This window comes from Blennius ocellaris (genome assembly GCF_963422515.1).
Source record: "Blennius ocellaris genome assembly, chromosome: 23".
Taxonomy (NCBI): domain Eukaryota; kingdom Metazoa; phylum Chordata; class Actinopteri; order Blenniiformes; family Blenniidae; genus Blennius; species Blennius ocellaris.
Window position 1 is genome coordinate 3,902,642 of NC_137672.1, and position 13,679 is coordinate 3,916,320.

The 13,679-nt window shown below is 46.3% G+C and overlaps 1 protein-coding gene across 1 annotated transcript in view; it reads left to right on the top strand.

The window, feature by feature from the left end:
* Positions 1–13,679, top strand: part of LOC308147035 (uncharacterized protein) — a 101,613-nt gene that overhangs the window by 59,449 nt on the left and 28,485 nt on the right. The window contains exons 29-38 of the mRNA XM_080519083.1: positions 571–775; positions 863–959; positions 1,039–1,267; positions 1,923–2,048; positions 2,133–2,255; positions 4,415–4,436; positions 12,217–12,294; positions 12,385–12,516; positions 12,981–13,130; positions 13,220–13,451. Coding sequence (XP_080375209.1) covers positions 571–775; positions 863–959; positions 1,039–1,267; positions 1,923–2,048; positions 2,133–2,255; positions 4,415–4,436; positions 12,217–12,294; positions 12,385–12,516; positions 12,981–13,130; positions 13,220–13,451 — 1,394 coding nt within the window. The remainder of the gene's footprint in view (positions 1–570; positions 776–862; positions 960–1,038; positions 1,268–1,922; positions 2,049–2,132; positions 2,256–4,414; positions 4,437–12,216; positions 12,295–12,384; positions 12,517–12,980; positions 13,131–13,219; positions 13,452–13,679) is intronic.

A 13,679-nucleotide genomic window follows, 5' to 3' on the forward strand; every position in this document is an offset into this window, starting at 1 on the left:
GATATTGACACACACACACACACACGCACGCACACACACACACACACACACACACACACACACACACACACACACACACACACACACACACACACACACACACACACACAAGAACAGTGAGCTTTAAACATTACCACTGGGAGACCATTCTAGTGCACGTGACAGTGACTGTTAAAATAAAACCACCAAGTTGGATTGTTATTACAATGACTGTCAAAATAAAACTTCCAAGTCCCAGGAGAATGTGGACTGGGAGTCATGACACCACAGAGGAAACGCTGTTCTGATTGTCTCTCCTGAGCATGTGCAGTACTACTGACTGCCACTGTGGTGACCAGGACCAGTAGCAGTGCGCCAACGTGAGCAAGAATCCTGAGCTGGAGATGGAGCAGAGGTGGAGCATTTTCGAAAAGTTCCACCTCGGGAGACGTTTTCAGTTGTTGTGGTGTAAACAGACACCCAAAACACAAGAAAAGCTTCCCTTGCAGTGCCGGTGTAAAGTGGTCCTCAGAGACTTACTGTTTGGACTGGATGTTGACAGTCCATCACGGCTCTGTTCTCCTCTGCTAGGCTCAGCCGGTGAATGCAGACATAGTGAGGAAGATCTTGGGGAACAAGGCGTCGTTCAGCCCCATCGTCACCCTGGAGCCCCGCAGGAGAAAGTTCCATAAACCCATCACCATGACCATCCCGGTTCCCAAGAACAACTCCGACCCGGCGCTGAATGGCTTTGGAGGGGACACGCCCACACTGCGGCTGCTCTGCAGCATCACCGGTTGGACAACAAACACAAACACGCTCAGGGATCTGACTGAAAGACGTGTTTCTAAGTGATTGTGCTGATGTTTGTGTGGCGGTCCAGGTGGAACGACGCCGGCTCAGTGGGAGGACATCACCGGAACCACCCCACTGACCTTTATCAACGACTGTGTGTCGTTTACCACCAATGTGTCCGCCAGGTACTGCCACTTTGACTTCTACTGCCTTTCTGGAGCAGAAATATCGAGGTCTGGATGCTAATTCCCTTGTGATTTTCAGGTTCTGGCTCATAGACTGTCGGCAAGTCCAAGAGTCCGTCAACTTCTCCTCTCAGGTGTACCGAGAGATCATCTGCGTTCCTTACATGGCCAAGTTTGTCATCTTCGCCAAGACCCACGATCCCATCGAGGCTCGTTTGCGCTGCTTCTGTATGACCGACGACAAGATGGACAAGACGCTGGAACAGCAGGAGAACTTCACGGAGGTGGCCCGCAGCCGAGACGTGGAGGTGAGGAGCCGTCTGACAGAACGCAACAGTCTGGGACGTCACAGAGGCATTTAAGTCAAGGAATAGAAACAGTCTCTGCTCAGTCACCGTGAGGACAGAAGAGAGTTTTAGCTTCGCAATTTGGACAAGACTAAACCAGAAGCAATGTGACTTTCCTTCAGCTGCACGTGAGTCGTTTGCAAACCGGAAACCAAAGGTCTTCATGCAGCGTCATATTTCATTGTGTCTTGAAAACTATTTGTAAGATTAACATTAAAAATTATGATAACTATTAGAGGTCTATTATACTATAATTTTTTTTAACCAAATTGCATAGAAAGTAATAAATGTTATGTTTAAAATCATTGAGTATCAAGAAGTGAACTGAAATACTATATCGTTAGAATTCTGTCAGGATTTAAAGGTAGTTTGACTTTGTAGAAGTCAAACTACCTTTATACCGATATACCTTTATACTTATATACCTTTATTATCCTCATCTCTTCCTGAAACCTTCGCCAACAGTTCAGTTTTAAGGGTTTGGCCTTCAAGTCATGTACATAAGTAAGAGATTACGGAGGTATTGAATTCAAGTTGAGGGTTAGAGGAAGAGAGCCGTCGTGTTGTGTTGTGTTGCGTTGTGTTGTGTACATGCCTTCATGTCTGCTGGTTCCAGGTGTTGGAGGGAAAACCCATCTATGCTGACTGCTTTGGAAACCTGGTTCCTCTCACCAAAAGTGGCCAGCATCACCTGTTCAGCTTCTTCGCCTTTAAGGAGAACAGATTGGCTCTGTTCATCAAGGTCAGCCCCCTCCATCCCGCCGTGACGCTGCCTTCGTCCCGTGTGTGTTCTCATGGTTAATTGTGAGCTGCTTGGCCGCCGCAGATTCGAGACAACACTCAGGAGCCGTGTGGCCGCCTGTCGTTCATGAAAGAACCCAGGAACTACCGCTCGCTCTCACAGAACGCCATCTGCAACCTGAACATCAGCCTACCGTCATACTGCAAGGTAAACACACTGCCGGTGTGCTGCTCTGGAGGAAACCTCCATGTTTTCTCATAAGAGTGAAAAACCTCCATCACACATTCTAGTACTGCCTAATACTGAAGTACTCGTCCAGGATTTTCATCCTGTTCTCCTGATGTCTTTGGATGATTAATGACTTCCTGCAGTCGTTGTAAATCAAATCAAAGCAGCGTGGGAATCTCGTGCTGAATGTTGAGAACAACAGTCGGACTCTTTGCATAACGCTTTGAATGCTAACATGCTAGGAGTGCGCTCATGGCTAAACTGGTTAGCAGTTCCTCCATAGGAAGTAGCAGCCACTGGCACTGAAAAGGCTGTTTTATGCTTGATGTGTCCACGAGCTCCTCGCGGCTTCGTGAGGCCAAATGACATCATTTTAGCCTCCGCGCCCCTCATTGGACGTCGTGCCTCCGAATTCTTCTGACTATAGAGAGGGAGACGTGAGGGAAAAAAAAGGTGGAGCTGAAGAGGAGGAAGACTGAAGACATGGTTATAAAGACACAGAAATCATAAAGCTGCACCTCCACTCTGGAAACACAAGATCTGCCTCATAGAGAGAAATGTGCTTCAGTGTCACACTTCAACAGAGGGAACCTTTAATTTGAAACAACAGTTGCATGCTGCACTCCGCTCTCCACTGCAGGACCACCTGCTGGCGTCACAGAGAAGAAGTCTACTTCTTCTGCTCTCATTTAATTCTGCGGTGGAAGTGTGTTTGCGATGCACCGCCCCCTGCAGGTTGGGAGCGGGAGCCGCTCGTAGTAGAAATGACTCTCGTTCTCTCGTGCTGATTCCGCATGTCGAAGTTCTCCACGTAACGTCCATGTGTCAAACATAAAACAGCCTTAAGTCCACTGTGGAGTTGTTTTCTCATCAGAATGTACAATGTGGGATTCAGACCTTCTGGACAGGCTCCAGAGTGATTCCCAGTGTGAGTGCTCTCAGTGTGCTGGCGTGACTCCAGACAGTCACTGATGCTTTGTGGTGTTTCTTCCTCTGCTTGTCTGTGCTGCTGCTGCCTTGACTTTACATTGCCACTCGTCTTAATGTTGCTGTTTCTGTGTGTACGTCTCTCTGCTTCTCGCCGCCTCTTGCTCTCAAAAGGAGTCGGATTCTGACCAGGAGCAAGAGGAAGAGGTAAAGCAGCCACGCACTCGTCAGCTTGCTGTTCTGTCCCCGTCCTCCGTGGCCACGGCCCGCTGTCTCCTGTCTCAAGTCTTTGACGCGGTCTGACGCCCAAACGCTTGAGATGCTGCGCTGAACGCTGATACAGTCACAACGCAATGACTTGAAAAGCTGCTAAACCCAGAGTTCATTCCCAAAAGAACACAAATCATTGATACAGCACAAAGGCTGGAAAAGAAATGATCACAAGTCAAACACAAGGTGGGATTTTCAGGTTTGCACCAAAAATATTGTGGATTTATTAACGTGCAAAATCTAAATCACAAAATCACTTCTCCGTTACATCAAACTGAGAGACGCACGAGAAATGTTGAAAAACGACCAACATCAATAATGTCATGACGATTTAGAGGCAAGAGAAAGAGCACTGTTATTTACAACGAACGCTAAAGGAGTGAGGCGTTCACATCGTCTGCCAAAGTGTTTGGATTCACTGAGAATCTGTCATTTTCCTCCTCCACTGCATCGTCACTCGTTCACTGTGTTCGGCCCTCAGAAGCCGTTATTGTCCAAACTGTTTATCTTTATATTGATCCTCTTCCTCCCTCCTCTTCCTCCTGAACGGTTGCTCAGTAAATTCCTTATTCTCTAAAAACTCCATCAGTAAGTTTAAAAATACCTTCCTCAGCCTTTCTTTCCCTCCGTTGCAGCTTGTTTCTGTAATCGAATTCAATATGAGCCAAAAAAATGACCATGAAATGATCAAAGTTCTCCATTTCAACATCTGTTCGGTTGCTTTTGTTCTTTTGGAAATGAAATGCCAAGAAAACCACTGGCTTTAGCTTTTAATGTACCTTTGACTCAACATGAATGTGTTTCTGGACTCTGGGTTGCAGATTAGTTGAATTTGTGAAGCTTTCCCTGACTTCCCAGCCTCGTAGTGATGTAGCTCCTGTTGCTTTTAGAAAAGTCAGCACTCGTTCACTCAGACTAACTGGCTGTGTATCCTTTTCCAGACCGGCAGAACCACGGAGAAATGTAAGACACTTTCCACATTTTTGATAACATTCACTAAAAAAAAGGTTTCTTGTAGCTGAAGCGTACTAATATTAACAGTGCAGGTGTTGTTGTGAGTGATAAAAGTCGAGGCGTTAACCACACTGCTTCACTTCACTGCTTCTTCTTGTGATTCAAGCCTTTTAAAGCATCGCACATACGTGTCTGGTCGCCTGCTCCTCCGCCCACCTCACCTTCTGTCCCTCCTGAGGCTTGACTTCATTTCATTTCCCTCTTCTTTCTGATTTCACTCCTCCGTCACCCCACCGCTCTGCTTGCTTCCTGGCTGGAGATGGAGCTTGTGGAGAAAGAATAAAACACTTCCACCACCGTACGTACACCAGGCCCTGGCGCCTCTCTGCTGCTCCCGCGTTCGAGTGCCGGCCTCCGGCTTCGTCCTGGATTTTAAAGCATCAGTGCTTGTTTTGGGCGCTGGGTCGCTCATTTGGCTTAAAGTGATCGTTGAAGTCTGGCCGGCTGCAAAACAGCTCAGGTGCTGCGGTTTGATCACAACTCGCCACAGTTATGTCCAATCAAAGGACAGACCTCGTTTCCACGGCAACCTTCCAGGTGAAAACACGTCGGTTTTGCGTTTTTTTGTTTTGGAACAAGTTTCACGTTTACACGGCAACATTTTGAAAACAATGTCCGCCTGCAACAGAAACAGTGAAGACAATGTAGTTTTCATGTTGTACTACTAGTTGGCGCTGTTGGTTGTTTTTGTAATGGAACCCCCCCCCCCCCACACACACACACACACACACACACACACACACACACAGCAGAGAAAACCATACTCTAAACATTAACACTGGGAGAACACAGACATTCTAGTGAACAGACCACCAAGTTGGATTGTTATTATGGTGACTGTCAAAATAAAACTACCAGGTCCAGGAGAATATGGACTGGGAGAAACCAGGATCAGGACCAGGACCAGGACCAGGACCAGGGCTGGTTCCACTACCAAGACCAGGAGCAGTTGCAGAGTTTCCGTCATCTCCCAGGAGATGGCGCTTGATCGTTTTCAGAAAGTCTTGTTTTCACCTGTTTGCGCGGCGGCGTGTTGCCGTAAGTTGCCGTGTAAACAGACACCAAAACCGCGACGAAAGTTTTGCGTTTTCACTTGATACATTGCCGTATTAACGGGGCCCATATAATGATAAAAGGCCTATTTGTCCTTTCAAATGCCAAAATACTCTGTTTGGCCCTTTAAGATTTCAGTGAAATAACCTGTGAATTGTCAAAGCCAATTATATCATCTATGGATCCCAACAGTTGTATTATAGCTGATGTAAAAAACCATCAGGAAGTCTGCCATTCAACCAGAAATGACTGTTTGGTGGGAGATCTATCATGTGATACGCGAGAGTTGTCGGTCTGCAGAATCCAGTTCAGTGTTGTGGATCATCAATAGGCCACACCTGCAAAACCCAAATCACAGAAGAATTATTCCCGCTGTGTCGACACTTCCAGCTGCCCAGAACTGCATGATTGTGCACATTTCCAGTACAAGTGGAGGCCTGAGTGTTCAACTGAGACCAGCTATAGTTTTTAATGGTAAAGCAAGTAGTCGCCCTGCTCACCCTTTGAATCCTCCCCGTCTCACCCACTTTACCTCACAAAATACTGAATGAAGGCATTCTGGATATTTTGTCCTGCAGATGATGCTGGTCCAGTAAACACTGTAGTAGCAGTAGAACCAGTCTGAAGGAACCAACAGCAGCTCACACGTCGTCTAAACTCCTCTTTGATTCCACTTTTATTTCACCCGAATCATTTTCTGATGAGCCCGTCTTCTCTCCTCATTGACAACTCCATCATACCACTCTCCTTTGCTCTGCATGGAAATAACTTGCCTAACGATGGTTTTGTGTGTGAGTGTGTGTGTGTGTGTGTGTGTCTGTGTGTGTGTGTGTGAGTGTGAGTTGTCTTCTTTATTTTGAAATTTATTGTTGCCTCCATTCATTGAGTTTTGTGTACTCTTGTTATTCTGTTCAGTTCTTTCTGGATATATATCACTATTTCCTTCATCATAAAGTGAAATAATGCCGTAGAAACTTTGATTTGATGTTTTGATCAATAGATTCAGTAAATAGTCTGTTGTGTGCTAGATTGAGATTCATCGAGAATCGTCATTGTTATGGAAATCATCACTGGCTTTCTTTGATTGATTCAGTTTTGCTTCTCAGTTGTTTTGCCATCACATTCACGTTTCCATGCACTCGATCAGTCTTGAGGTGTTTCCATGTTATTTCTTCATTTCCTTCGTTGTGTTCATTGTTCCTGTTGGTTTCTTGCTGTCACCTGTTGTCGGAGTCGTTTGGATTATTCTTGTTTTTTAGTTATGCTTCATAGTTTTGTCTTGTGAGTGTGGGTGTGAACGTATAAGCAAGTTATTTCCTGCGCATACCCTTTCTCATTGATATGATTTAGCCTTTGCTTTACCACTGTTCCCTTGAAAGACATGAACGTTAAAGCCAGACTCCTGTAATGACCCTGATGTAGAACCCATTGTGAAGTTGTTGTCCTCTGATCCTTGAAGTGTGTTCCAATCTTGTCCTGACCACATTCTCCAATGTCTGTCTCCTTTAATTTGAATTTTTGATTTTCTTTGCTCCTTACTTGTTCTTCTTCCGTATGGAAGATGAAGAGACGGAGACGTCAGTCCTGAAATCAGAGCTGATTCGAGAGCCAGATCTTCTTTCCGACGTCTCAGAGATGAAACAAGATTTGATCAAAATGACTGCCATCTTGACTGCAGACTCCACAGAGAAATCTCCTTCCTTAGGAGGTTGTGGTCTAGAGAAAGGGACTGAGGAAGTTTCTGGAGAACCATTAGAAATAATGGAAAAGGACTTAGAGAAAGTTAAAGAGGACTTAGAGAAAGTTAGTGAGATACTGAGGAGTGGAACTTATGACGGTGAGGCAGCTCAGGCGGTAGCGAAAGCATCTAGGATGGCCGAGGAGTGGGTTCTCCTCTCAGGGAGTGAAATAGAAGAGGCCAAAAAGATGGCCGCCTTAGAAAGTCAAGAGCCTGTCTTACGTGAAAGTAGGGGGAACAGAGGGGCTCCCAGACCAAGAGCCATAAAGGACAGCGGCGACCTTAAAGAATACCTGCTTGATGCACCTGTAAGCTCCAAAGTCAAAGCTAAAAAAGATGCAGGTGTCCAAGAACGATTCACTGACGTTGTGCTACGGAAAAGTACAAAGCCAACCACTCCAACTAAAGCGCAGGACAAAACCGCTGCTGGCGATGTTAAAAAGCCAGTAAGAAAGAAGGGGAAAGACCCCGGGCATATGGAGGAATCTAAAGATGCAGGAGCTCTTCTCAGTGTGCCCACAGTCCCGACCCCGGCGTCGCCCGTATCCCCAGTGATTGAAGAAACCCCCATTGGCTCAATCAAGGACAAAGTTAAAGCTTTGCAACAGAAAGTAGAGGCAGAGCAGAAAAGCAAAAAGGTGACTGGGAGAAAGTCTTCACATCTGCCCGTTATGAACAAACCCTCTCCAAAAGCCAAAGAGAGCCCTAAATCCAAACAGGGCCCCCCCAAATCCCCCAAAGCTGAACCTGAGAAGCTTGAGGAGACCATGTCCGTTAAAGAGCTGATGCAAGCATTCCAAACAGGGGAGGACCCCTCCAAACGAATGTCTGGGCTATTCGAAGTTAAAACGTCTTCTGTCTTGAGATCAGAAAAAAACACAAAATCTGAAACCAGCTCTTCAAAGTCCACGACCAAAGCAATAATGTCCCGTGTCTCCAAAGAACATGAAGTCTCGCTGGATTCCCAACCTTGCAAGAAAGAGACTCCTTGTCAGGATGAAGACAAAGATATCAAGTCTGCTGCTGCAGCCCAATCAGAGCTACCTGAAACTGTAGATTTTGGAAATGGTGGCCTTGATGATAGCTCTGGCAGCTTGAAACACGAGGCTGTGGCAGACTCACTAAGTGCCAGTTCTGGAGACGGAACGCCTCACCTGAGCTCTGAAGACAGTGACAAGCACGAGGCACTGGCCACCCCAGGCTCAAGCCCAGACAGTCTGTGTCTTTCCCCACAACAGACCTCAGCAGGCACGGTGATGGCTGCTAAAACAGAGAGTAAAGACATAGAGAAGTCTGGAGACTCTGGTCTAGGGACCACTGGGGACCAACTGTCTACAGAAATGACCGTCCCTGTCTCCTCCAGCGAGGCTGCAGATGACCAGGCTACAAGTGAGTCTTTATCTAATAGGAGGAGTGAATTTAAGCCATCTAAACCTCAAAATCTTACAAAGAGAATATCAGAGACTGTAGAAACCTTTCTTAGTGATGATGATGATGATGATAATGGTGATGATGATGATGGTGATGATAATGATGATGATGATGATGGTAGCCCTGATCATCAGCTAGTCCTGTGTTTAGTTGGTTCTCCAGCCTCTAGATCCTCTTCTCAGGGCCATGAAAACCTAAACCTGCCTTTAAAACAAGACTCGGATGCTCTCAGTCCATTAGCAGATGACTCTTTCACAATAAGCCACAGAGACTCTCTAGAAGGTAGTCCTCTTATGGATGACAATTCCTCGCATAAATCCCCAGACTCTATTGAACCCAGTCCAACCAAGGAGTCCCCTCCTCGTGATTCTTTAGAAAGCAGTCCTGTAGAGGCCAAAAGCCACCTAACCTTCACACCTTCACCAGGCTCTCCTAGTAAAACCTCTAGTCATCCAGATCCCACCAAAGCTGCAGAATTCCCCCAAGATGCTTTGCGTAGTAGGCTTCTCCGTGACCATGAGGCTAGTGCCAATGATGACAGTTGTGAGCAGACATCTCAGATGACAAGCTCAGGTAAGAGTCCCCTTTCCCCTGAAACTCCTAGTTCTGAAGAGGTAAGTTATGAAGTAAACCCTAAACCCCTTGACCATTCATCCCCCTCACTTCCATCCCAACCGGCTGTCATCCCTGAAGACCCGAAGGAAGAGGATGCAGCAGACAGCTATGAAGCTAAGAGAAAAATCACTCCAGAGGAGGAAATGTTTAAGATGGCAGCCAAAATAAAAACATTTGATGAAATGGAACAAGACGCGAAGAGCAAAAAGAAGTCTAGGAAAGATTTGTTTCCATCAGCTGACTTCAAAATAGGGGATGACAGCTTTGAAACCGTAGAGCCCACAAACCAGAGCCTTTGGCAAAGGGAATTGGGGCTCAGTAGAGCAACAGAAGAGTCAGAATTAGCTCTTTTTGATGATTCCCATATTAAAGTACAACCTCCCTCTCCTTTTTCAGCAGGTTTGCATGATGGACCCCAGAGCAAAGAGGTCAAGAGCACAACATCAGCCACTGTCACTTCAGAGGGACCTCACTCTGTCTCAGACCAGCAGCATTCCAAAGTCAAAGAAAAAAGTGCACAGGATGATATATCATCTGCAAAAGCTGATAAAGACAGTAGTGCAAAAAATACTGAAAACAGGACTGATGAGCAAAAGGAGGCGAGCTTACGGAAGTCAAGAGACGTTAAAGATGATGGTCCAGCTTTAGGTAGTAGGAAATGTAAAATTGGTAGCAATGTGACAGATGAAGCAAAAGGTGACCACCAGGGGCAAACGGGAGCAGCAGAGTCTGGACGCTCTGCAACTCTTCAAGTTCAAACAAAGGAAACGTTCAAACCAGAAGCATCTATTTATGATGACACAGAAGAGGACGATGAAGCACCGGGAGCTCCTAGGACTGAGTCCAAAGGTGTAACCGCGAAGGTAGACACCAAGGCATGGTCTGCCATGCGAGAGGATGATGCCACATTTGCAGCCCGAGTGAAAGAGGAGGAACAGAAGATACTCAATTTAGCTGTGGACCGTCAGTCCCTGCAGGCGACTCCAGATACCACACCTGGGAGAACACCAACAGAGGAGAGCACTCCCACTAGCGAGCCCAATCCTTTCCTTTTCCAGGAAGGGAAGCTGTTTGAGATGACCAGAAGTGGCGCCATTGACATGACCAAAAGGAGCTATGAGGAAGAAGGAGCAGGCTTTGCTTTTTTCCAAATAGGTGAACAGCCTGTAGAGGAACCTGTCATAGAAGAGGCTAGACTGGAAATTAGGAGATCTGTTGTCGAACCTGAGGTTGGTCTGAATCTAACATTAGGGATTAAGGATGAAGAGGATGAGAAACCAAAAGAAACGACTGATTCTCAGCCTCAATCTCTGTCTGAAAGTGATCAGCTAGACTCTAAAGCTGATACCTCCAAATCTAAAATCCCTAAAATGGGCATTTCGGCATCAGGCAAGCCTACAAAGAAAGATCAAACATCACCTGAACGTCTTGAAACCAAAGCAGACAAAAGTACAAATGAAGGTTCCACAGATTTAGCCACAAGTCCCCCTGAACAAATGATAACAAATGTTCAGACTGCAGAAACTACTGTCACTCGATCTGTTTACTCTGAACAAGGGCAGGAGTCTTCTGATTCCTCCCCAGAAGAACTACAGTCAGTGGTAGAAGCCCCTAAAACTCCTGCCAAATTCAAACCAAGTGCTTCCAGTAATGTTAAAAAGACGCCAGTGAAAACACAAACTAAGTCCACTTCTCAAAGTCGGGGCAAATCTGCCATTCCTTCTCCATCGCATGCAAGTTCCTCCTCAAACACCCCTAAAAGAGAGCCTTCCTTCACTTCTGATTCTAAATCTAGAATTCCGGTCAAGGCTAGCCCAGTCAAGCCTGACTCTGCAGTCAAACGTCCTGAAAGCACACAAGACAGGAAGCTTAAGGTCCCCATCAAAAAGGACTCACGGAGAAAGTCTGAGACAGACGCAGGTCCCTCTGTGGAAGTCAAAACCAAGACAACATCATCCAAAGCAAAGAGCTTCTGTGAGGGGGAGCCTGCCAAGCGCCCTTCTAAAAAAGAACAGGGTCGCCCTTTGAGTGCTGAGTCAGCAAAATCTAAAGGCTTCCAGTCCAGATTGCCAGTCCGGGGCAAAAGTGGTCAGTCCTCTAATTCAACAACACCCACTAAAGAGAAAAGTGAGTCACGCAAACAGTCTTTTGATTTTTTTGAAGAGATAAGTGATGAAGCAGCGAAACTGGTGGCGAGGTTGGCACAGGCAGAGAAAGAGCAAGAGGCCATATCAGATGACGAGAGCAGTCTCATTGATCCGTCAATCATAGAGAGAGAAACGTTCCCAGAGATGCAGTTCCCTCCCTCAGGAGCCGTCTTTCCCATTAGACCACTGTGGGACGACCCTGTTGAGACACAGATGCAGCGAATCCCAGATGAAAAAGTCCAAAGTCAAGGTATCCCCCCACTTTAAGGGGCTATTCTCTCTCTCTTCTGCATAATTAGTTAACGAACTGTAAAGGTGCTGCCTCTCTGTCTCTTTTAGTTATGTCCCGTTGTAGCCTATTTGAAATGCCTGTGTTGCTGTGTTGCTCGAGCCTGTTTGTGTTTGTAAAGACGTCTCTCTTTCCTTTTATGTGTGCTGAAGATCTCAAGATTGACTTAGAGACTGTATGGAACTTCTGATTAGTGAAATGTATATATTTTCGACACAATCACTCTGTAATGTCAGCAGCCGTTTGAGTGACGAAATGTGATTTTTCAATCTTAGCGTCACCGCATTATTTGTCACTGCCAGACATTAGAGGCACATTGCGCTCTGCGTTAGAGTTACTTGATTGATGGCGAACCAAACTGTCAATAGAAAGAAAGCCAGTGACCATTTGTGACTGATGTGAGTTGTGGTCTCCGCTGCGGCTCTGACCGCTCATGGCTGTCTGGTGGTATTTCAGTAGATCCACAGGATGAAGCAGAGAGAAAAGAGCAACGGTTGGCCATTATAGCCGACCACTTGGGCTTCAGCTGGACTGGTGAGTCACACTGCCTTAGTTTCTCGCTGGCGCCTCACATTTCTCCGTCAGATGAGCATATTCACCGATAGGTTTCTTTTTCTCCTCCAGAGCTAGCTCGAGAGCTGGACTTCAGTGAGGAGAGGATCAACCTGATACATGTTGAAAACCCAAACTCATTGCAAGACCAAAGCCATGCTCTATTAAGATGTTGGGCTGAGAAGGAAGGACCGCATGCAACAGGTCAGCTTCTGGTACCTGCATATGGTACACACTTTTCAATAACACCAGTGAAAGCTCTAAAGCCACAGTTCCACCGCAGTACGTTTCCAAAGGTCAGAGGGAGCAGATCAGAAGGTTCTGGTACGGCAAAGCGCACTCAGGCCCAAGTTGTTCTCTTGTGACTCAGGTTAAAAACCGCCATGCTGCGTTGCACGCCGACATTTCAATTAACCCAGTTAAGAAATCCATCAGTGAGCGCAAAGCACTGTATGTAAACAACAGGAGGGTTATGGGTGATGAAATATTTTAATGTTGCTGGCAAGTCTAGAGTGGCGGTTGTCACAGCGGAAAATTGTACCCGGTGGTTCTTTCCGTACCATCCACAACTTTTCAGTCGGACCATGCAAAAGCCTGCCCCACCCCGCGACGCTCCGACCAGAAAGTGCGGTGGAACTGCGCCTTAAGTGTGCTTCCTGTTCCAGCAGAAGCCGGCCTCATGAAAACTCTTACAAAGATCAACCGAATGGACATCGTTCACCTCATTGAAACCAAGATAATCAAATCCACCCAAGACGAGACATCATCGCACACCTATGCAGAAATCGAAAGAACCATCGCCCTGGACCATAATGAAGGTGCACAAAGCAGTTTTTCTTTGAAATCAACTGCTCGTCACTCACTGTAGAACATTTGTACTCTGTCCCTGTTCTGAACTGCCGGTTAGGTTTCTCTGCTCTGCATGAAGACATCGACAGCCCGAGACCGGGAAGACACGCAGAGGCTGCTGGTCGGAGTCCAGGCTCCGGACAGGAAGTCCCCGTGGTGTCGACAGAAGATCTGTCATCCAGTTTGTCATCACTTCACGAGCCGGCAGGACTGGAGACGGACTCCACAGTAACAGGCCTCCTCAGAAACACACAGAAAGAGAAATTACAAAAAGAGATGGAAACATCTTAGTATGTTGGCTTACATTTTACTTTGTTTGATCTGTAACATGGTTTTAGGCAGTGACCCGCCCAGCCGTCATTTGGACCTTCAATTTTCTGAAAAAGAAGACGGCCAGAAAACTTGCAGACGTTTCGCTCAAAGCCTCTAAAATTTGTGAATAATAGCCATCACTATTTGTCACAGTCTAATTTTGCTTAAATCCATCTTTCTTTGCCAACATATGGTGAATTATCGGC